This window comes from Neltuma alba, unplaced genomic scaffold, assembly GCF_004799145.2.
Source record: "Neltuma alba isolate B1F8T4 unplaced genomic scaffold, ASM479914v2 tig00004849_pilon, whole genome shotgun sequence".
Lineage (NCBI taxonomy): Eukaryota > Viridiplantae > Streptophyta > Magnoliopsida > Fabales > Fabaceae > Neltuma > Neltuma alba.
Genome location: NW_021633880.1, coordinates 43312 through 66608, shown reverse-complemented (window position 1 = coordinate 66608; position 23297 = coordinate 43312). Strand labels below are relative to the sequence as shown.

Sequence of the window (23297 nt, the reverse complement as noted above, 5' to 3'; positions counted from 1 at the left end):
TCTTCTCGTATATATAACTAATAATAGGAATAATCAAGAAAAATTATAAAACAAAATCTATTCAAATTTGGGAGTCTATGGGAAGGGATGGAATTTAAATACATCGTCTCCGTAAGATCGAGATAGAATTTTTAAGTTAGCAACGGAAAAAAATGGATAGATATATTTAATTATTGAAAAAAATATAAAAAGGACATTGGAAACAAAAAAAAAAATCATAAATAAGGACCCATTACAATATTAGTATTGGTTTTGATAACAATTTATAAGAGACAATAATTTTTGTGAATAGGTTTATATATGTAATTTTTTAATTTTTAAAGTCTTTTTTTTGGCAATTTTTCTTAATTATATTTAATATTTTTTATATTTATGCGTGCTTGTCTTTTCTCTCATGAAAGAAGCGCCAACGAATTTGGATCCGATTCTTCGTTCTCGCTTGATCACTACCAATTCACCTTCCGCCTCTCAATTACCTTCTCCCAATCCTTCTCGTCTCCCCAAACATCTGAACCACTTGCAGGTGATCTTATCCCACCTAATAGTCGGTAAACACCATTTTCTTCTGTCCTGTGATTCAATTCCTGGCATTCTTGTCGATTTGCTGTAGAATTGGAATTTGAGTTCGATCGCTTCCTTTAGTTTGGCCGTTTATTTTGTTGTCGGTTTCTCTTTATATGCATCTAGGTAGAATGGGAGGTCCTAGAAGTGAATTTGGCTTCCGATATAAGACGACTCCCTCCTGGACAATTAGAAAGCTCCTCTCCGAGGCGAACGAATTTACTTACATAGGTTTTACTGGAGTCGGTGCAGTTTATGAGATTCATTCTCCGTAATAGAAATGACTTCCTTGTAGCTTATTAGTGTCTTAGCAACGCTCTGATGCTTTTTTTACTGGCTTCGATAAGTTACATTGGTTAAGAACTTTTTTATTATCTGTGGAAGGGGTGTTGGGTCTTGCTATTTTTTCTTCTAAAGAAAGTTCTGGCAATTTTTCTGATATGGATGAACATTCAATTTTCCACGCTAAATATTCAACATTCTCTTTAATCTTATCCACTGTCAGGATATAAAGATTACCAGATAAATTATCTTTTGCAGGGGACAAAAAAAAAGAAAGAAGAAAGGAAGGAAAAAAAAAATCCAGCATCCTTCTTTAATTCAAAAGGGTAAACGATAATATTTGTTCCATCTAGATATATGGCGTTTATACCATACCAGATAACTAATCATCACAGGAGTTTATGTTACATATAAAAATAAGGGGAAAGCAACCTTGTGAATGTGTCTATTGACGTAGGCACAAAAAATATGCGGTTACCTTCTTGAGATGAATACTGAAGTGGTGTGTACTTACAGGATCGAATTGGGGATTGATTGACTAACATGGATAGGGTAAAGTCTTCTGCACGTCTCATGATTGTCTCAGATCTTGATCACACAATGGTATGTTTTATATTTGTCAGTCTTTGCAGCTCTGATGCTTTATTATGTTTTTAAAATGATTTAGTTGGAGAATATGATCTACTTGTAGGTTGATCACCATGATGCTGAGAACCTTTCCCTCCTCCGCTTTAATGCTCTTTGGGAAGCGTATTACCGTCATGATTCTTTGCTGGTTTTTTCAACTGGAAGGTCACCTACGCTTTACAAACAATTGAGGAAGGAAAAACCCATGATAACTCCCGACATAACCATAATGTCTGTGGGAACTGAGATAACTTATGGTAAATCAATGGTGCCAGATGACGGATGGGAAGAATTTTTGAATCAGAAATGGGACAGGAACATTGTCATTGAGGAAACAAGCAAATTTTCTGAACTTAGTCGTCAGGTATAATATATAGTTAATGACAGTGATTGATTGGTTGTTGTCTGAGGTTCAGCTGTTGATATTTGGTATGACTTGTTAGATCCCCCTACAAAATTGCTTCGCTTAGTATCATTAAATGAATTGATACCTAATGGAGGTCCTTTCTGAAATAATTGGTACTGCAGGCAGAATCAGAGCAGCGACCCCACAAAGTAAGCTTTTATATCAAGAAAGATAAGGCTCAAAATGTGATAGAAGCTCTTTCTGAGACATTGCGAAAGCGTGGGGTAAAGATATGACTCCTTTCTTACAATTGTTTTCTTCCCCAGTACAGGAATCCTTATTTCTCATCAACTAATTTGTGTATGCGTTGTATTAGCACTGAACTAACAATTCTTTTTTCTTCTAATATTACAAATTAAATAGTTTCGTATTGTTGCTTCACATTTTGGCAGTTGGATGTTAAAATAATATATAGTGGAGGAATTGATTTGGACATATTACCACAAAGCGCTGGCAAAGGTCAAGCTCTTGCATATCTGCTAAAAAAATTTGAAACTGAGGGAAAGCGTCCCATCAATACACTTGTTTGTGGTGACTCTGGAAATGATGCAGAGTTATTCAGCATTCCAGGAGTCTATGGTGTCATGGTTGGCGGTTCTATTTGTTTACGGCCATAAATTTCCTAATCATGTTAGTTTTGATTTGTCAGTGACAATATCTTTTGCTCAGTCATTTTCATTCATTATGTAGGTGAGCAATGCCCAAGAAGAGTTATTGCAGTGGCATGCCAAAAATGTGAAAGACAACCCCAAGATTATCCATGCCACAGAGCGATGTGCATCTGGGATTATACAAGCCATTGGTCACTTCAAGTTAGGCACAAACCTGACTCCAAGAGATGTTCCGGACGTTTCAAAAGTTGTTGAAAATACATCTCCGGGGCATGAAATTGTAAAAATTAACTTATTAAGTGAAAAGTGGAGGCGTGCTGAAGTTGAGAAGTCTGAGCAATTCCTTGCAGATCTAGAAGCAGTTTATGTGTGCCTGCTATCCCATCCTGCAAAAATTATTACTTTCTAGTTTCTGCCCAGCAATTTGTCTATTATTGTGATTGTTTGGTTTTGCTTGAATAAGCGTAGCTATTGCTCTCCCATGTCCTGGGGTACTGTCAATTAATACCCCAGAACCCATCATCCCACCATCATCGCATCTTATCCATTCTATTTACTTTCAATTTTCTTTCATTTTATTGCTCCTGTGTTATAATATTCCACCAATTTACTTGGACGTGACATTTATCATAGAACACCATTTAGAATTTATTTTCTTAAAATCTGTCTCAACCATTCTCTTTAAATACGCAGGATCCATCTGGCACTTTTATTCATCCCTCTGGTTCTGAGCATCGTATTGGGGAGCTTGTAAAATTTCTCAGAGAATCCTATGGGGACAAGCGGGGAAAAAAATATAGGATTTGGGTGGACAGTGTATTGGCTACTCAGCTTAGTTCAGATGCTTGGCTGGTGAAGTTTCATACGTGGGAGTCATGTGGTAAGCAATTTTTTCATCCTCTCACGTTGCTAGACTATCATGGTATTTGATTCCTCTTCTGCTGCATACCTTAGGAAAAGCTATATGTTTACGTGTTGGACTCTTTGCCATGTGGCATGTGCAATAATCTATATACATGGAACAGTGGCTGGACATCTGTAGGATTGTTGGAAAATCTCCCCAGATGCCTCGAGTTAAATTTGATTTGTCTATATTGTCTTCAACTCTACAGGTGAGACGCGGCAAGGATGTGTGCACACTGTCATACTAAGGAAAAAGGTGGGTTAGTGAAGTTCAATGCATTGAGTAATTTTTCATGATGCCCCTTTATTGTCCACTGAGACGAGTGAAATATGACCTTCAGGATTCGGGCCAGTTCACGTGGGTGCATGTGCACCAGACACAGTTGGAACAGCCAGGGAAAGACGCTTAATCGCTTTAGCAGGTTCCTGAGGCATAATTCTAAGTTCCAGAGTACCTTGTGATAACTTCTGCAATAAATGTTTTCCGACATGCTAATTTCTGAATATTAACTGTATCAAGGCCCATCATGTGAAGATGCCTCCCGTTATATGTAATTATACTACGAAGCTCCGGATTTCGGCTCTCATTAAAGATATGATTTTCATAACCTTATCCAATTTTATTACAGATCACGTCAGTTCAGTGTGATGTTCAGTTTGGGAGCAATCCAATCTCTGTTGTCACCTTTTTCCTCGAGGGAGGAGAATTGTGTTTTGCTGAATTCATTGAATGTACCAAGACCCCCTTGGGAGTATTGGAACAGGGAAGGAAATGTATATGCGAAAAAAACAAGAAAGGGAATGAAAAGCTGGACTTTAAAATGCGTTTGATCTGTCAAAAAGAAATAAATGCATCTCTTTTTATGTGACTTGTTTTGGAAGATGTATTTGAATAATGCAACTCTCATTCAAAGAAGGGCGATTTCGAAGCTCCTCGATAGTAGCTAGAATGCACTGACAATGGTAAGGTTAGAGAATGACAGTGGTGAAGGCCTTGGGGGGGGGGGGGGCGAAAGCTGAGAGTTAAAACTATGGCAGAGTTTGTACAAAAAAACAACAACGGCAGAGTTGGAATTTGCTTTGGGTGTTAGTGCATTTTTGATATATACTACTTCTAGTTTTAATTATAAGAGTAGTTGACTAATTTAAGAAATTAAAAAAGAAGTTAAGTTAATTATTTGTAATAAATAGGTGTTATCTTTCTTAAAATATCCTTGCTAATTAAATGTGTTAGCTAGAATTATCATTGTTAGAAGGACTACCTTAGAAAAAAAATATAAATATGAGAGACAAATGAATTGAGGTCTTATATTTAGACCAAAATAAAAGTCAAATAAAATCTTATATTAATTCCCAGATTCGTATTTTATTCATAAAAAGAGATTTAAATAGTGAAAAATAAATGAGGAGCTGTAGAAGATGAAAAATAAAATAGATATATATGATGTGTCATTGATAAAGAAATATACGCGCACAAAAATGCGCCCAAAAACAAAACTTTAGAAGGGCAGCAGGTCTGCCACCCCCAATCCACCCACATCAAAGAAAACAATGTATTTGACGCACGGACTGGGAGAGGAGGCTCTTCAACGGCATCCAACCTTCTTATCATTCATCATCGCCAAAAGTCCCCAGTACCTATTTAAATGACTTGATTCAAAAAATAAGTCACTTGATAAATTAATTAAAATGATTTATATTATGGACCCAAAAAAACATATTTATAACCTATTTATCACTTTTAATTAATTTTAACTAATTTCTTATTACTCTTAAATTAATTATTTAAAAGCCGTAGTTAAAATAAGAGAGAATAGTGAATTTTTTAAAAGTGGATCCACCTCATTTTTAACTTTTTCTCTCTACTTTTCAAAAGGCAAAGCCTGTAAGTTTCAGATTTTTACTTTTGATTTAAAATCGTTTTTATACAAAAATTAAATTATCAAATCATGAATTCAAACACCATATGTTTATTTAGCGCACGTTTAGTCATTCAGCCGCAGACGGATGGAAGCATATAAACGCTAAACAACATCCTTACGATCACTTGCGGTTACTATAACCAAGTACATCAGTTCTGGAAAAGGTTGTCCAATCAGAATAAAGTCTTGTCGGAGAGGTTATTCTTTTTCCAACGGGTAAAGAAAAAGAAGATGCCGAAGGCCCCAACTGGAGGAAGAACAAATAGTCAATGGATGACTGGCTGCTTGGTCATTCACAGAGAAATGAAAAATTAAATCACAACAAGGGCCCAACCGGGTTCGAACCGGTGACCTCTTGATCTGCAGTCAAATGCTCTACCACTGAGCTATGGACCCTTTGTTGATGGCGATGCATCATATCATAATTATAATAACTCATAAACTCCGCTCTATCAAAGGCATGGTCTCGTCAAGCCTCTTAACAGGCCGTGGTGAGATGACCTCTGGAATAAATAGCGAAACTGAATTTTTCTAAGTCCCAAAAAAATTTCAGCACCATAAATTAAACTAACCTGTTTGTGCTTTTGTCATATTTGGAAAGCTAAATAAAGATATGAATGGTGGGGGCATGTGGAATAGGAGATTCATATCATGGGTGGGTCATAAAAACACGATGAACGAGACAAACCCAAGAGGCCAAGACCCGAGAGGGAGAGAGAGAACGCAGAAATATTGGACGCATACATAAATTGAGTCGCCATTTTGTGGGTCCCCAAAAAAGGAAGCTTCCCTGTTTGAGGTCTTCCCCTAGCCATTAGTGTGAATGTCAGGGTCAAGATTCTGATGGTGCTAAATAAATAGGTAAACAAAGCGACCGTTGCCTTACAGAGGAAGAGGCTAATTCCGTTTCACATGTTCCATATATATACAGAGACTCCAACACCGCATTCATTCTCTTTCTTCCTTCTCCTCTCATAATTTTCTTCCCCGGAAAAAACAATGATTCTTCGTCCCCTCTTTTCTTCCTCTCTTTTTCTCCCCATTTAATGCCTCTTTCCATGTTCTTTGTCTTCCTGGATCATGCCTAGTATCTTCCTTCTTCCTCCCTCATCCAAATACATCCAATAATTTTACAAATTCGGAAGCAGAGCAGAGAAGATGACGATGGATAGCCCTACCAGATATGGGTTGGTGGCCGTGTTCTCCGTATCGGCAAGTATGGCTTTTCTGCTTCATCACCTCCATAAGCGATTGGTGTCTGACTTCATGAACAAGTTTGAGTTCCAAATCTCTGGTACTACCACTCTCTCTCTCTGTTTTTCGTTTTCTTTTCTAGTCTTTGAAGTTATCATTCCGGAAAGATGGAATTTTTGTTTTGGTGTTAAATGTGGTGAAATTTGTGAATAAAAGGTAACTGTGAGAAGGGACAAGGGAAGAAGAAGGTGCGATTCGCAGAGAAAGTGATAGAGGTTGGAGTAGAGGAGGAAGGGAAGACGAAGGGTTATAAGAGCAGAGAATGGAGGGAGGGTGCTCCTAGATTGGAGGACGTAATGCCTCCCAATAGGGCAGCTCTTTACAGGGGCATTATCAAGCATAGGACTCTTCGTTTCTGATTCTGACCTCTTTTTTTTTTCTTCTTCTTCTTTTTTTTAAATTCTGCCAGACACACGCCGTACTCGCCTTATTTCCATCCTTCTATGAATCTCCAATTTTGCCTTCCCTTTATTTTTCTTCTTCTTCTTCTTAATCCTTCTTCTTAATCCTGTCTCACTCCTTACTCATTGATTCATTTGAGCTGCTCTCTCTGTTTTTCACGAATGGCTTCTATTTATTGAGTAGACTGTCTGTTACAATGGTACGCCGTCTAATTGACTTAAATAATGTTTAAAAATGTAGACTGGTATGTACAGTTAAAATTTAATTTAAAGGATATATGGATGGATTAGTGAGCTTAATCATGTTTTGGTTTGTTACTTAATTTCTTTATCTGTTCAGATATTATCAGTCCCCGAAGTATAATATTTTGGCCCAGTGCCCTCATTCTTGTGAGCCCATGTAACGAAATAAAGGTTTCAGATTCACTCTCTTCCGGACAACTAGAATATTACCTCCAATCCTAATTATAAGACCCAATTAACTTATTTGAAGAGATCAAGGAAGTAAGTTAAGTTAGTTATTTGTAATAAACAAATGTTGTCATTCCTAAAATATCCTTGTTAATTAAGTGTATTGACTAGAACTATCATTATTAGAAGGACTGTCTTGGAAAAAAAATACATAAATATGACAGACAAAATGGATTGGGGTCTTATAATTAGGACCAAACAAAAAGTCAAACAGGGTCTTATATTAAGGACCGGAGGTAGTGTTTTTCATTTTCTTATACATAAGGATAGTTTTAATCCGGTGAACAGTTCACATATACTTCAATAACAAATAAATAAAAAGGTTCAGATTAATTTCGACAAAATATAATTAAAGTAAAGGAGGAGGAATATAACACACATAAATCCACGTATATGGTAATATACACGCGATTATAAAACAAATATGGGATCACAAAGGGGGAGACAGATATCTTTTCTTGGCCAACCAAGAAGGCAAAAGTTCCTTTTTGACCCTGTGAAGTCTTTCTCGTGAGCTCACGATTTATAGCTGGTGAGAGTCACAATTGATATGATCGCTATTATTTACATTCCTAAGCATACTCTAGAAGAATCCTGGTAGGTTCATTTGGGCCGAACCCAATGGGCCCATGACAGTGAGTCCAAAATATTTCAAGATTAGATTTTTAGAAAATCGTACTTTTCTTTTTTCTTATAATAATAGGTTTTCTATTTTTAAAAGTACAAAAATATCTTAATAATATAATAATTAGAAAAATTCATAAAATTGATTAATATAATTAACATATTTAAAAATATTTTAATATAACAACTAATTAAAATATATTAGTTAATAAAATAAAAGGTATACTTGCAGGCATGCTTTTTTCAAAGGTAGAATTTAAGATATTTTAAAAAGATTCTAATAATTCAGACTTTTTGACCAACCCGTTTATTCAAATTGTTAGGGTCAAACTTTACTATCTAGACCGGTGTTTCCAAATAAATATGCCTTATTTATAGTTAAAAAATTATTAAATTTAAATGATCTTTTGCGCCAAGGCTGAAGTGAAATCCACTTAATGCAGGTGGCGCCCAGACAATCTGAATATCCTGTTTATACCCACTGGGCACAGATGAATTTATTCGCAACTGAAATGTTTTTTTTTTTAAAAGAAAATCTATTTCCAATTTATGCAAAATAATTAAGAATGAGATGTCTCCGTCCCCTGAACATGAAAAACTTCCTTCTCAATAAATTGTTCTGTCAATTAAAAAAAAAATTACATTAAGAGGTAACTTTGCCATGTTCCTGAATGGGCTCGAATATATTTATCAGGCATGTTTTGTCCTTTGCGTTTATGCACAGCTCGCTTAACAATTTATTCCCCGTTGCATGAAAAATTTTATATATATACTCCTTCTATCTTTAATATAAGACTCATTTAATTAAATTGATTATATTAAGGAAGTTAGGTAAGTTGGTTAATTATAAGAAAAGTGACACATTTTTCCTAAAAGACCATAATTATTTTTTAATACCCCATCTCCCTCTTCTACTTGATTATAGCTGAAGAGTATCCACAGAGGTAATTTAGATAAAATTGATAAATATGAGAAATGGATCTTATATTTAGGATTAAAACCAATTCAAAAATTAGGTCATATATTAAGGATCGGAAGAGTATATATTTATATATTTACATCAGAATTTGAGAAATAGAGAAGCCGATTCAAAAATTTTTATCTGAGCCATTTGTTATAAATTGCATGATGTGAATTGATACTTTGATGTATAAAGAAACCGATGATAGCCCAGTAGGTAAGGAATCAACTCATAAATTATAACTTACAAAGACGTTGTTTTTTCTTTTGGGTACAATACAAATAACGTTGTTAGTAAATGATTTGTAAATACTTTCATAAATATTTTTTTTAAGTCTGGAAACATAACAAGAAATAACCTGGCAAGATTGCGGGCCTTTAACTGGGCAAGATTATGGTTTGTTTGTTTCTGGGGACTTCGTTTAGGGTTGCTGGCGTGTTTTCATTTTCTGTTGTTTTTTTTTTTGGTCAAGGATGACGTGGTGATGACACAATGGACTCATGTAAACGTATCTTGTTTGATTTGCATATTATTCATTCATTCAATTATTTAGTGCAATTGCGGCTATAACTAGACTTCTCTCTAATTGTAATCACAAAAGCAATCATCACGGACGGTTTCCGTTTTTTTATTACTTTTTTAAAATGGGCAGGGTTTCATTCTTCATCATCCTTTTTCTGGAATAGTCTTTTTTAAAAAATTATTTTGTGAATAATTATCCTTGCATTTAATTAGTCAAGCTATCAGGTCTCGGAAATTCGACCCCCTCAGATAAATATAATCACAGTCTCGTATTAACGTAAATAACAGTTCCGGCTAAAATAATGTAAAATACTACATTCGGTCCTAATTATAAGAGCTAGTTGATTAATTTGAGGAGACTAAAAAAGAAGAAGTTAAGTTAGTTATTTATAATAAATATGGATTGTTTTTCTTAAAATATCCTTGCTAATCAAGTGTATTGGCTAAAATTATCATTGTTAAAAAGATTACTTTGAAAAAAAAATACATAAATATGAGAGATAAAGTGGAAAAAAGTCTTATATTTATAATCAAAATAAAAGTTAAATAAAGTTTTATATTAAGAATGGAAGATAGTAATAAGCATTTTGGTTATGTAACGGCGGTTTCAAAGAACATTAAGGTTAATTAAACTTCTCCTTGCTCAAAAAAAGATTAAAAAAAAGGTTAGTTGAACCTCGTCGCACTCAATTCGATCTTGCAGATCCATCCCTGGAGATGGTTTTCATAGATTTGGCACTTGGTCGCGTGTGTGTGTGTGTGTGCGCTTTTTTTCTGGGGGGGAGGGGTGAGGCATTTATTGATAAAAAAAAGTAATGGGCTTGAGATTAAAACAGATAAAAGAAGGCTATAAAAGCGAGCGACTCGTAACAATTTGAGGGAAACCCAAATCCCATGACGTGGGTGGCTGCCTCATTTCTTCGTCAAATTAAGGTGTGGCCCGCCTCATTGCCTATTGACGACGCTGATATTATTTTTATTATTTTTGATGCCAATACACACACATAAGAACATTATTAAAGGTCAGAAATCTAGCATTGGTTCATGTTTTATATGCATGTTTACCTAATCGTTGCCCTGTGTTATATATATATATATATATATATATCTATAAATATATGTATATGATGAACAAGAAGAATGGAAAGGGATCTCTCGGGACAAATTGGGGTTTTGACCCTACAAGTCAAAGGATCACGGGAAGAAGTAAAAAGGGACAAGGGAGAGTATAGTGTGGCCACGAACCAATTTGACCATTAACCACTATTCATGACGCTGTCTTCCGCGCAACTCAGAAATTACGGCTTCCATGCAAGGATTGGGTCTTATAATAAGGACCAAATAAAAAGTCAAATTGGGTCTTATAATAAGGACCGGAGGAGTACCTTCACTATATTTTTTCCCCCAAAACTCTCAACTCGGTTCATTCGTCGTGCCAGCTATCGTAGCAACTAGCAACCTCAAGTCGTGGCTACCTCATTATAATAAACAACTCATACCATTTGTTTTAAAATCGTTATTGTATATATTAGATGTAAAGGCGTGGCTTTCATTAAATTATCATAGTTATCTTTAGATTTAATATCATAAATAAACATTGATGACATCAGCCAAAATGGTTTGAAATGATATATGGGCGTACATGGATAGAATGATATGATACTCATGCAGGTCTCTTTCAGAGGATACGTACAAAATGAGCATTTGGGTGCGTAGTGAGGAGGGGAGATGCCTGGGTTTAGTGTTTAGGACGAAAGCGCGGAGGCGGGTCAATTACAGTGAGTTAGAGGTCCCACATCTCTTTGGCCTTCAGTCTCTCTCAAATAGTTGGATTAAAAAAATTTATTAAATTAGTTATTTATTATAATTATATGTTTTTTAAAAATATTCTTACTAATTATATGTATTAGTCAGAATTTTATGAAATATTTAATGTGCACCTATTATAAATATTACTTCAGAAAATTAGATGAAGAAAACAAATAAAATGAATTAAAATTTTATATTTAAAATTAAATTAAATTTTAAACTAATTCTGCTGAGCAAACAACCTAAACATTGTGAGCGGAACAAGTTCTGTTAATAAAAGGCTGTTGACTGTTGCCATAGTTGCCCTGTTTATGGGAGGGCAGTAGTCGCCATCCCCACATTAAGCAACATTACAGCCTTCCGGACACATCTGCTGCTTCGTCGTCTTCCTCATATATTCCTCTTCCTTCTGCTTCTCTTTCATTTCCTTCTTCTTATTGATTACTTATTACTGACTTCCCTTTTCTTTCACACTCCTATTACCCTCTTCCTTATTATTTTCCGCTCCCCTGTCCTCTTGTCTCTCCTTTCAAAGGGCTGCGATCTCCTGCCGTTTTCCTCTCCCCCGTCTCAATTCCTTCATGCCGCTTTAATTCCTCCTCCGCCTCGCACAATCACAAAGTCATCTGCAATTTCTCTCCGTGTCGGAGTCAATTTTGGCCCGCCCCATCGAATTAGTTTCGCGTGCCATATCCCCCTCCACCATCTCCTATCACAGGCTACTATTTCATATGTCGAAGGCCAGGCAGATGAAACTCCAGCAGGCGGCTTCCAACCGCCGCCAACACCTGCTCAAAACCCATTCCGCCTCCTCCAGGAGGACCCGTCTTGGGGAGGTCGTGGGAGGCACCGCGGCGGAGTGCGCCGTAGTGTGCTGCTGCTGCCCCTGTGGGCTCATCAATCTGCTGGTGCTCGCATTGTACAAGGTGCCGGCGGGGCTGTGCCGGCGAGCCCTGAGGAACAAGCGGCGGCGCAAGCTGCTCAACGTGGGGTTTTCTACCGCAGAGGCGGCGGCGCTGCAAATGCGGGTGCGAAGAGGTCGAAATTCCAATTCACCCAATCGGCTGCGAGGACACCTTCTCCGACATAGAGTGGCGGAAATCGGAAGAGTGGGATAAGGGAGCGATGGAGCTGGAGAAGGAGATGTGGGATATGTTTGCCAGTACTGGGTTCTGGAGGAGTCCTTCCATGAGAGAATGTCCTCAAAATCCGATTCCTTCTCTGAACTCCACCGATTCCCTCCTCCAGCTAACTTCATCCCAACCCGATTGTCGTTGAGGTCATCGTTGTCGTCTTCTTCACAACAACTAGGGTTTTCATCTTCTTTCTTTGGGATTTGTGTGTTTGTTATGGATTGAATTTTGAGTGCCTGTGAGGGGTTATTGTGGATTGGGGGGACTCCAAGTGGGGGTTATGGAATGCATTTGGGTGGGTTTGAAGGGTCAACCTGGATATCATGATTTCCTTGATTCAAGAAGAAGAATTTCGAGGCCCTGTGTAAATATCTGGAAATTTCCTCTGGGTGAAGTGGATTCAACTTAAGACGCCGATTATTGGTTGGTGTTTCGAGGGGAATGCAGAAATGCATCCAAATCCAGCCATTCCTCAACTCAATCATTCTTTCGACGATTAAACTGAGTGCAAAACATGCATTATGGGATCTTGCTTTTCGGAAATGATGCAACATATTCGAAATCCAACGATGTCTCAATGTGGGTAATGTCAATTAGCATCCAAATCTTTCATTAATTTAAAAAAAAGAAAAAGAAAAAAGAAAAAACGAGCTGCATATGGTCTGGGAACAGTTTTATTTCTACTGGGAATTGTATAAAACTATAAAACATAACAAATCAAATTAAAGTTGCAGTTGTGCTTATGGATATTTAGAGGAAGGGTTTTTTGGATTGAAAGATATTGAGAAATTATATTAAATACCTATGTGAAGCTGTGAAAGTTAGTGTGATTTTTTTTTATCCTAAATATAAGATCCTAATTTATTTTGTCCTCATGCTTATCTATTTTTTTAAGTAGTTCTTGTAATAGTTATACATGTTAAAAATTTTACGAAATAGTAATTCTAATTAATATATATTATTACTAAAGATATTTTAGAAAAAATAATATATATATTATAAACAACTAACTTAACAAACTTTCTTAATCTAGTCAAATTAATTAATTGTTTTTTGTATTAAGGAGTGAAAGTAGTATTAGAAATAATAGATAGGCATTTGGAGAGTTTGAGGTATATGAGGCTGAGAATTGGGGGTATGCGCGGGAGTGAAGCGAGACAAAAGAAGGTTTGCAGTTGGAGAAGAAACGGAGGGGGGGGGGGGGAGTCATCGTGGAAACTGTCACTGTACCCCGGGGGGGGGGGGGCGCCCGCTGCTTGCTTTGGATTTGGTGGGAATATGGGAAGGGGACGGCATATTCCATTTACGGGATTCGTATGGACAGTGAATGCGGGCATCAAACTTGAGGATCTTACAAATACGCTTTCTCAGTTGCAATCCTATTACTTCTGCGGTCCCCTTCCCTTTTCACACCGAATTCTGCCTTCCAAACCCAACATATTTTTCAAACTCTCTCCGTGTCTTTGGTTCCATTCTGTTCTTCATGCGCCCCACATACATCGCACTTGGTTATCCACCGCTCACTGTCCCACATCAAATATTGAAAACACATTCCACCATACTTAATTCCTGTTGGGTCAGGACCATCAGTAGTACAACTCGGCATTCATTAAACTTTACTGAAGCTACCAAGTGCCAACCATGTAGGTGCGTTGATCGGGTATTTTCCTGCAATATATAATACTCCTCCGGTTCTTAATATAGGACCTAATTCTTGAGTTGGTTTTGGTCCTAAATATAAAAGCCCTTTCTTATATTTATCAGTTTTCTCTAAATTACCCCTATGAATACTCCCTCAACCATAATCAAGTAAAAGAGGGAGATGGGGTATTAAAAAAGATGATTATGGTGTTTTAGGGAAAATGTATCACTTTTTTTATAATTAACTAACTTACCTAACTTCCTTAATCTAATCAAATTAGTTAAATAGGTCTTATATTAAGGACCGGAGGAGTAGATTAGATTTTAAAAAGAATGTATTCCGACCAAATAGCATTAAGGGACTTCAATTTAAGCTATTCAATAGCTTTTCTTGTTTCATACGCATAGCTCTGAATGAGGAACATTTTGAAATAGTTAAGGAATATATATATATATATGTATATAAAATATAATTTTGTACCAAGCTGCATTCTGAAATAGAATGTTGTATAGTATTGCACTTTTTTTTTCCCTTGTTTCTCCAACGCCTGCTTGGATATATGAAAATAAGTTTGATCGGCAAAGAAGCAAACTTGATGTGAAACGAAAAAGAGAAAAGGCGAAGAGATAGGATCAGAGAGAAGGGAGAGTAGAAAAGAGAAACACTGAGAAGAAAAATAGGCAAATTCAATATCCAAATCTATCATTAAAATGAAAATCTGATAGTGTCTATATCCCAAACAATTAAAGTATTTAAAATAATAATTGAAAATAAAAATAAGGAGAAGTGACTCAGTGAGTGCTGGAGGTAACTACCCACTGCGAATTAAACAAAAATAATTAATTAAAATAAAAATAAATTAAATTAAATGGATTAAATGGAGGTATCAAAACTTTATACTCATTTTTATTTTGCTTATGATTTTGTTCGCAATATTTGAACTTTAACTACTGTCCACATCCTATTTCGTCTTTGATGTTTGAATAAATACGTCCTATTTTTACATGGTTCTTATCTTAAATAGACGATATATTATTATGGATGAACAAGAGACATGTAATGTAGCATATTACGATTTTTCAAAATTGCATGTTGATTTTAATATTAATATATTTAAGTTGAAAATCAATGTGGGCTTTCCTTTCTGACCATTTACAGAGCCTTGGCCCAACAGGTTTCCATACCATTTGGTCTTATTCAAAAGGCCCATGGTGGGGCTGGTGGAGCGAGGAGCAGATTCATCACCCTTAGTGGATTGTACCCAAAAAAAAAAAAATCCCCGCTGGAACGAACTGGTTGCAAGCGGTTGGTTTCGGTAAACTGGGGTTTTTTTTTTTTTTTTAACCAAATGATATGTGAGAAAAACAATAATCAATCACAGTGATTTTTGCTTTGGTAAAAGTATAGTATTAAACTTTATAAGAGATTTTAATCTAGTCATTTGATTTTAAAAAATTATTTTTTTTCATTCTTCTAACTCTAACATCATTGATCTCAACTAATAATTTTATGCAAAAATTATTGTTATTTAAAAAATTAAACTCAATATATCATTAATAATATGATTGTTATTTAAAATTAAAATTAAAATTAAAAATTATAAAAATTATACAGGAATATTTCATTAATAATATCATGGTAGAATGATTGAGAGATATATATATAATGAAATTAAAACACTAAAATAAATTATTGTATAAAATTACATGACTAAATATACCTCTCCTGTTTCTTATTTTTATATCATTCACTTCCTGCATGTAAAATATTTCATCCCGTTTTTAATATAAGATCTAGTCAACTAATTTGAGTAGACTAAAAAGTTTGTTAAACTAATTATTTATAATAAATATATGTTATCTTTTTAAAAATATCCCTGCTAATTATCTGTACTAACTAGAATTATCATTTGATGAAACTTTTAACATGTACAACTATTGCAATGATCAATTTAAAAAATTAAATAAACATGAGAGATAAATGAATTAATATTTTATATTTATGATCGAATTAAATATTAAATTAAGTCTTATATTAAAGAGACAGTGCTCAACCTTTGATCATGGATGTGTACAGCCTTTCCTACGTTCTCTCGCGAGTTGGCTAATAATGAGTGGAATTCTCTTGGGCGTTTGTTTCCTTTTCATTTGTTTTTGTAATAATTTTTTGAAAGTATTGTGGAAATGATGCAAATAAAATTGCAGCAGGCGTTCAAAATCACCATATCTTCACATTAGGCGCAATCAAAAGCCTAAATTCTATATCATGAAACGTCGGCGAAAGAAAAGATTCTATATCATACAAATGTTCCTAGCTTAAAGAGGGGGCTCATCTTTTGAATGGAAATCCTTGCACCAAAGCAACGCTGATGCACATCTTATTGCGCACCATGCTGGAGCTTTTAATTCTAGATAGAATCTTTTTTTAATTATTTTGATTAATTCACCTTTAAATTTATTTAATTATTTCAATACCCATAGACGTATTTATCAATTGCTTATCAATAAAATATTAACATCTGCATTATAATTTGAACTTGATTTTATAGGTTGTGGGGGATAATATCAATATTTATTAACCCTACAAAAACATCTAAAATATATTACCTGAACCTTTTTTTTTTCCCTTGAAAAAAAATCAGAGTAGCATACCCTGCCTTTTGCCCCTTCCAACTCGCGCCTTCCACTTAATTAATCCATTCTGCTTGGTGCTTGGTTAAACGGTAGGAGTTTAAATAAACCTGTTTAAAATCAAATTAGTGATTATATAGTCCATTTATTCTGTTTGGCTGAATTTTTTGAAATATAAATAAATCGTGATTTCAGTTCCAATGACATGTTTGAGCATAAGCTACTAAGAATAGCTTTTGCGATTGGAAAATCTTGATTGAAATTTACTAAATAAAAATGTTCATATATACCCTTATTTAATAATAATAAAATTAAAATTATATTTAAATAATGATACAAATTATATTAAATTATATTCCTCTTATTTACTCTTACCGTTTTTTGGTAATTATATATTTATAAGTAATTTTAATAATTAATAAATAAAATAAAAAAGTATCCAAACAGAAATTACGATTAATCAGCGTCACTTTTAACTAGTGTTGTTTATAAAAATAATGATTATCTAAAATCATAGTTATTCACCATTAATCAAAAGCATTCCATTGGGTAATTGCTTCTTTTTCATCTTCTGGGAGTCAATGCTTTATTAGATGCTTAACCCGGGGCTAAATTCGAAAATTAAAATGTTTTAAAGCTGAAAGGTTTGATTTTAAGATTCATGCACAAAAATTTTATGGGCCAAACAAACACCAGTAATTTGGCCGAAAAACCAAACATCAGTAAAAAAAAAAAATAATTATTCAATAATTTAAGGGAGAATCCTGATTAAATCTGGTTGAAATATTAAAATCAAAATTAAGGCCTACATTTTTAACAAATCCCTAGTTAGGCCAATAGGCCTTGTTAGGAATTTTTAAATATTATTTAAAGACTAAAATGCCCTTTTATAATTTAAAATAATATTATTTTGAAAAAATTTAAACTATACAGTATTTATTTATACAAAATGTTTTACATAAAAAATTTGGAAATACTAAGAGCAAAAAATTGACAATACATAATATAATATTTTATAATAATTCTAATATATTGATAAGAAATTTATGAGAGCAGGGACTTTTTTTTTGTAATGGGAATAGGACTTTTTAATTACTTGATTCTAACAATATTAAATTAATAACTTTTCAAAGGAATGTTTTTTCTTATAATTGAAAAATCAGAATCTTAATGTATTAGTATATTTCAGTATCAAATTTGTCATTTTCTTAAATTCTTTGTTATATCTGCTATATAAACGCTCTCATTATGCTATATCTTATAATCCTATTGCTAAAATTCTTACTAATAATTCATATGAGTTTGTATTAGAAATTTAAATAACTTTTCCAGCATTTCATGAGATGGATAGAGTAATATAAACTTCTTAATATAAAATTATACAAAAAAAAATCATACATTTTACTCTTTTAACAATATATAGAATAAGAATGCATGAAGCTAATGGTTCATCTAACAGCCTCTCAAGGAAAAAATTTAAGTTATAAATTGATTGGACTAATTACCAATTTGTTACTTTAAATAGGTATTTTAGTTTTTTAACAACATTCAAAAATCCCTAATAAAACCTCTGGGCCTAATTAGGAATTTGTTAAAAGTGTAGGTTTTAATTTGAATTTTGATATTTCAATCAGATTTAATTAGAATCCTCCCATAATTTAATGCAAATTGCAAATTGGCAAATATTTGTTAAAGAGAGTAAAAAAACGAAAAGAATAGATTCGGGAGGGAGGCATCAGGGGATCTGAGGCGAAGAAAGCTAAACAGGCGAGAGTTCCTGATGTCCCCCATTATTTTTTTGGACCGAACCGGATGACCCCCATTTGATGCTGTGCCCGTGGGGGCGAGGGGTTTGTTTCATTTTCCAACGTTCACCGGGAAAATATAGAAAATAAACCCATAATTGACGATTTTGAGGTTAACTACAAGACCCATCATTTTTCTTTTTTTTTGCCAACAAGACCCATCATTTTTCTTCTTCCACGTTATCGTCTTCTTTTTCCATTTTTGTCATAATTCCTCCCATTCAATTGTTGGGGTTTCGTTTTATTTGCTTTGGATCTCTAGCATCCTCTGGGTTGCCAATTCAAGGCTCGATCTCCTCCTGATTTGTGCTCCCTTCGTTTCTTGATCTCTTTTCTGGAGCTTGCCAATTATCAATGGAGGTAAACCCATTAACTGTTTTTGTTTGCATTCAAATTCCTTATAGACTTCAAGGCTTCTTGTCTGTTTTGTGTGTCTGGTTTCAATCCCAAAGGGTCGATGTTTCTAGCAGGAGTTGATTCCAATGCATTCTTTGTCTCCAAAAGTCATTTTTTCCCTTGGGGCGTGATTCTTGTGATAATATTCCTCATAACACCTAACTTTTGCTAGTTAACTTTAGAGGATGGCAGATTGTTTGAGGCGTCGTTTTGATATGAGGAACGTGGTTTATACTAGTATTTTCTGGGCGGCTAGCAATAGGTTGTATTGCGAACTACATTTGCGAAAAGATACAAATTTTAACGCTACTGGTTCAACATGTGGAAACCTGCGATGAAGAATCGTCAATCTTATCGTGGTGCATTGTAATGGTGGATGCTACATCCTTCCATAGGGTTTATAACGGTGTTGCTGTTTTTTTTTTTTTTGACGTAAGTTGCACCAAAGATTTTGGCAAAAGATAATATTATTTTTGTTGGGGACTGGGGTTCAGTGATTCTGAAGAAATAATATGCACTGGGATTATAAGCTGGTTGCGAGCCTTCTGTCCAATGTGGACAATGACTCAGAATACATTTCCTTTTGTTTATGTTGACAATATGATTTATTCAAGGGCAACAAAAGATTACATTTTCTGGTTATGAAATTTGGGCTGATGTATTGAAGGTTCCGGACATGGAAGACAAGAACAATGAAAGTCGTATGACGTCAGCCGCAGCCTTTGTGGAAGGGGGCGTTCAAGAAGCATGTGATGATTCTTGCAGCATATGCCTTGAGGATTTTAGTGAAAGCAATCCTTCAGCGGTAATTAATTTTTAGTTGTGTACTGTTGTACTAATTCAATTACATGGCAAGTGTGATTTTATTTCAAAATCATTTGTTTACTCCTATTATCTCTGGCTTTTCAGGTTACTACTTGCAAGCATGATTTTCACCTGCAGTGCATTCTTGAATGGTATATCTTAATATATATATAAATATATGTATCGGATTTTGTGTATTAAGTTGGTTAATGATCCCTATTTTTTGTGCTGGGTATCAATGAGAATGGTGTGAGAGAACACGTTATTTATGACTTGTGAATAGCACTGCTGCGTCGATTTTATATTTGATATCAATATATTGATTAGAAATGGAGGGTTAGAAATGTTGGTATAATGGTTTGCGTCTTTGCGATCAAAACTCAGCCATATTTGACTTCCTTGAACATTCATTCAATAATTTTGTCAATTACTCCATTTAGTTCCTAATTGTGGTTTTCTTTGGTGAAATGTCTCATTCTCATCTTACCAAGCAAACCAGAAGATATTTACTGTGACGTCCTAAATTTATCACCACCAGACTATTAGCATGCCAATTCCCATTTATAAGTAACTGGTCGCTAATAGTGTAAGATACATGCGAACCGTAGTGAGTTCATTGAACAGTATCACTGGCTTATTAATCTTGTTTGCATGGTGATTATGAATTTGTTGCTACTTTTTTTGAAATACTTAGACATGTCATGTATCTATAAAGTAAATACTGCCTACATATAGTTGTGACCTATAAAAAGAAAAGAAACTACAGAAATAAGCGCAACTATCAAATAGGTTGACTTTTGATGAATAAATTTTTGTTTCTCTTAGTAGCTTGCTGTTTAATTCCTTTGTAAATTGCATGAACATGAATTTATCAAGTTTTCAATCCTAAAAACTGGCTATTTTGAGCTGCTGGCGGCTGTGAATTATTTAGATGCTTATGTTTCTGAAAATGGAAGAGGATGCCCTATTATTTGTAGGTGTCAGAGGAGCTCCCAGTGCCCTATGTGTTGGCAGTCTATTAGTTTCAAGGATTCTACAAGGTTTGATCATTTCTTTTCTTTAGAGCTTTGCAGTGTGTGTGTGTGTGTGTGTAGTTGGACGGTTTTTAAACTTGGATGTATATTGTTGCAGTCAAGAATTGTTTGAGGCTGTGGTTCAGGAAAGGAATTTGAGGGCTACTTCCTCAAGAAATGCAACTATTTTCCATCACCTCGCTGGTCTTGGTGATTTTGACTTGCAGCATGTCAGTTATTTTTAAGTATCCAAATGAATTTGATTGTCTCTTATCTTTTGCGCATCACAATTCTATCATTATCTATTTCATGCCATATTTCTCTTTCTGTAGTTATCCATGGGACTAAGTGAAGCAGATGTTGAAGAGAGGATAATTCAACATTTAGCTGCTGCTACAGTCATGGGAAGAGGCTTCAACCTTGGTTGGAGAGAAGGAAATAGGACTAGATCATTCCCTCACGGTCGTCCTCCCTTCATAGTGTTCTCAACTCCTCCACCCGGTGCTGTGTCTGCTGCTGCAGGGGGAACTGAACCAACTGCAATTCCTGTAGGAAATCCGTCTACCCCACTTACATTTGGAGTTGAACCATCACAGCAGATCCCAACCCTTCAAACACACAGTTCTTTACCTCCTGGATATACTGACATGGCGACAAATCGTCAAAGAATTCTTTTTAATGATAGGTAGCTATAATCACATATTTCCTAATGGTCACTGCTAGTTGTGCTCGTTAGTGAAGTTACACACTTTCATACACCCTGCGGTTGTTTGCTTGTAGAAGTTCTGCTGTCCGTTCTGTACCACCTGACCAGGGCAGAGCAGGGCCATCAGAACTTCAGTCATTTTCCGAGTCTCTGCGATCCAGACTCGGTTCAGTGTCTATGAGGTAAAATTTCTCTGGAAGCCACTCTGGCTGTTGCGCGTGATATAATAGTTTACTACACATATGAAAGCCCGCATTGCGGATGATCTACTTTTGTTTTTAACCAAATCAACATAACTGATATTAACTTGTTATCAAAAGATACAAAGAGACTATTTCAAAGGGCGCAAGGGGATGGAAGGAAAGGCTGTTCTCTCGTAGCACTTCCATGTCTGATATTGGTGCAGAAGTCAGGAGAGAGTTGAATGCTGGAATTGCTAGTGTATCCCGCTTGATGGAGCGCCTTGAAACAAGAGAAAAGAATGATAGAGAAGGGGATAGTTCTTTGTCGAATCATGTGGCTGCAGAGACAAGCAACTCAAACAATGCCGAAGCTAGTGAGGTTAACACTCTGTGTGACAAAGCTCCAGCAGCTTGTTCTGCTGGCCCACGCTCAGACTGAGATCTGTTATGTTTCTGCTATTGCATCTTCCCTCAGCGTCTCATATTTGAAGGTAAGATTTACTCCTGGTCCCCTTCCAGTTTCAGCTAGGACAGGTATTGTCGTCCATGAATCAAGGAGTACCCTAGCTTTTGATGATAATGTTTGTATATTCAATGTTTCTGGTCCTTGTCGTTCACTGGGGGATATGTTTGCACTTTGGCAGGAGTACTATTTATGGGGGTAATAAAAGGGGTCTCTAATGTTTGCTTTTCTTTTCCATCTCTTTTGATTCAGTTGCTATGAAGCATCAAGCATGGTTTAAACATGATTATATGAAGCCCTTGCGGTGTTGTTGCAGGCTAATTGATACTCCAGAAATGACATGCTGAGGAGCAGATGATTTGGGAATAGTCATTGCTATTATATGCTCATATGCTCCAATTTACAATAAAATTTAGCACCTGAGACACTTATGCTTCAAGTCATGTATGATTGATTTTTTTTTTTTTTCTTTTTAAAATGTAAATATGATATAGATAACGGTGACGGCCGGCAATGCCGATCATTACTGTGTATTTAAGCAATTGGCGTCTACTCCGAACATATTATATCTTGAGGAGGCTGTCCCAATCTTTGCGACTGCCCACAGTCTGTACTCGTATTTGTTATCTTATGCTGTGATGTCTCATTTATGCTATTTACGACACTTAAGAACAGCCTGCTCTGGCATGTACCGTAACCGAGGTTCATTTAATATTTTCTTCCTCCCAATATCACCGAATTTGAATCGAGACTATGAATATTGTATGAACAGTGAGCTCTAAGCTCTTGACTTGGAGTTGTGATTGGTTCAAGCATGAAATTAATGCCGCCACGACGTCCGTGAAAGAGCACAAGCAGTTTAGATTGCTTTTGCAATCGCTGCATTAACGTTAATTAATACAGTTCCTAGTTTCGGAACAAAGGCGAATGTAAAAGCAAGGAAACGAGCAAGGGGTGAAAAGGAAGTGAAGCATATCCTTCAAGGGGCCTTTTTTCATCCTCCAAATTCTGACCTTTTCCGAGGGTTACTATTTGTGAAAGCAACAGAGGTGAGAAATCGGAAACGAAGTAGGTCGGATATAAAATGATGCGAATTGACATGAGGTGTTGCTTTGTGAACTTTGGGAAATATGAAAATGTGAGATAGAAAGGAGGAATAAATAAAGCAA

General features: G+C 35.4%; 3 protein-coding genes and 1 non-coding gene across 8 annotated transcripts; 3 read left to right on the top strand and 1 right to left on the bottom strand.

Annotated features, from left to right (window-relative positions):
* The first annotated feature begins 1095 nt into the window (after window positions 1-1095).
* Window positions 1096-4271, top strand: LOC114745858 (sucrose-phosphatase 1). Of its 2 annotated transcripts, XM_028934027.1 has the most exons (10): window positions 1096-1169; window positions 1360-1446; window positions 1535-1834; window positions 1999-2100; window positions 2269-2463; window positions 2567-2854; window positions 3181-3367; window positions 3600-3646; window positions 3732-3812; window positions 4020-4271. In XM_028934027.1, the coding sequence occupies exons 2-9, from the start codon at window positions 1387-1389 to the stop codon at window positions 3798-3800; spliced, it is 1248 nt and encodes a 415-aa protein (XP_028789860.1). In that variant the 5' UTR covers window positions 1096-1169; window positions 1360-1386; the 3' UTR covers window positions 3801-3812; window positions 4020-4271. The 2 variants fall into 2 exon arrangements, with proteins under 2 accessions (XP_028789860.1, XP_028789859.1); XM_028934026.1 differs by lacking the exon at window positions 1096-1169 and having other exon boundaries at window positions 1364-1446; window positions 3732-4232.
* Window positions 4272-5636: 1365 nt separating this feature from the next.
* TRNAC-GCA (transfer RNA cysteine (anticodon GCA)) lies at window positions 5637-5708 on the bottom strand. The gene has a single exon. It is a non-coding gene; the product is annotated as a tRNA-Cys (tRNA).
* Window positions 5709-6336: 628 nt separating this feature from the next.
* Window positions 6337-6925, top strand: LOC114745865 (uncharacterized). The gene is made up of 2 exons (XM_028934039.1): window positions 6337-6606; window positions 6723-6925. The coding sequence occupies exons 1-2, from the start codon at window positions 6471-6473 to the stop codon at window positions 6923-6925; spliced, it is 339 nt and encodes a 112-aa protein (XP_028789872.1). The 5' UTR covers window positions 6337-6470.
* Window positions 6926-18537: 11612 nt separating this feature from the next.
* LOC114745860 (E3 ubiquitin-protein ligase RHF2A) lies at window positions 18538-22616 on the top strand. Of its 4 annotated transcripts, none has more exons than XM_028934031.1 (10): window positions 18538-18676; window positions 18827-18924; window positions 19628-19765; window positions 19870-19916; window positions 20742-20804; window positions 20896-21007; window positions 21110-21462; window positions 21561-21665; window positions 21804-22156; window positions 22445-22616. In XM_028934031.1, the coding sequence occupies exons 2-9, from the start codon at window positions 18919-18921 to the stop codon at window positions 22102-22104; spliced, it is 1125 nt and encodes a 374-aa protein (XP_028789864.1). In that variant the 5' UTR covers window positions 18538-18676; window positions 18827-18918; the 3' UTR covers window positions 22105-22156; window positions 22445-22616. The 4 variants fall into 4 exon arrangements, with proteins under 4 accessions (XP_028789864.1, XP_028789863.1, XP_028789861.1 ...); XM_028934030.1 differs by having other exon boundaries at window positions 18539-18676; window positions 21558-21665; window positions 22381-22616; XM_028934028.1 differs by having other exon boundaries at window positions 18541-18676; window positions 21558-21665; window positions 22445-22615.
* Window positions 22617-23297: the final 681 nt, after the last annotated feature.

Bases quoted from the DNA above. Each gene is read 5' to 3' on its own strand.
- LOC114745858 (XM_028934027.1), top strand. From the start codon at position 1,387: ATGGATAGGGTAAAGTCTTCTGCACGTCTCATGATTGTCTCAGATCTT. The intron at 2,855-3,180 runs GTGTGCCTGCTA...TTAAATACGCAG, and splicing joins CAGATCTAGAAGCAGTTTAT to GATCCATCTGGCACTTTTAT. The intron at 3,647-3,731 runs GTGGGTTAGTGA...TATGACCTTCAG, and splicing joins CTGTCATACTAAGGAAAAAG to GATTCGGGCCAGTTCACGTG.
- LOC114745865 (XM_028934039.1), top strand. From the start codon at position 6,471: ATGACGATGGATAGCCCTACCAGATATGGGTTGGTGGCCGTGTTCTCC. The intron at 6,607-6,722 runs GTACTACCACTC...TGTGAATAAAAG, and splicing joins GTTTGAGTTCCAAATCTCTG to GTAACTGTGAGAAGGGACAA.
- LOC114745860 (XM_028934030.1), top strand. The intron at 20,805-20,895 runs GTTTGATCATTT...ATATTGTTGCAG, and splicing joins AGTTTCAAGGATTCTACAAG to TCAAGAATTGTTTGAGGCTG. The intron at 21,008-21,109 runs GTCAGTTATTTT...CTCTTTCTGTAG, and splicing joins GTGATTTTGACTTGCAGCAT to TTATCCATGGGACTAAGTGA.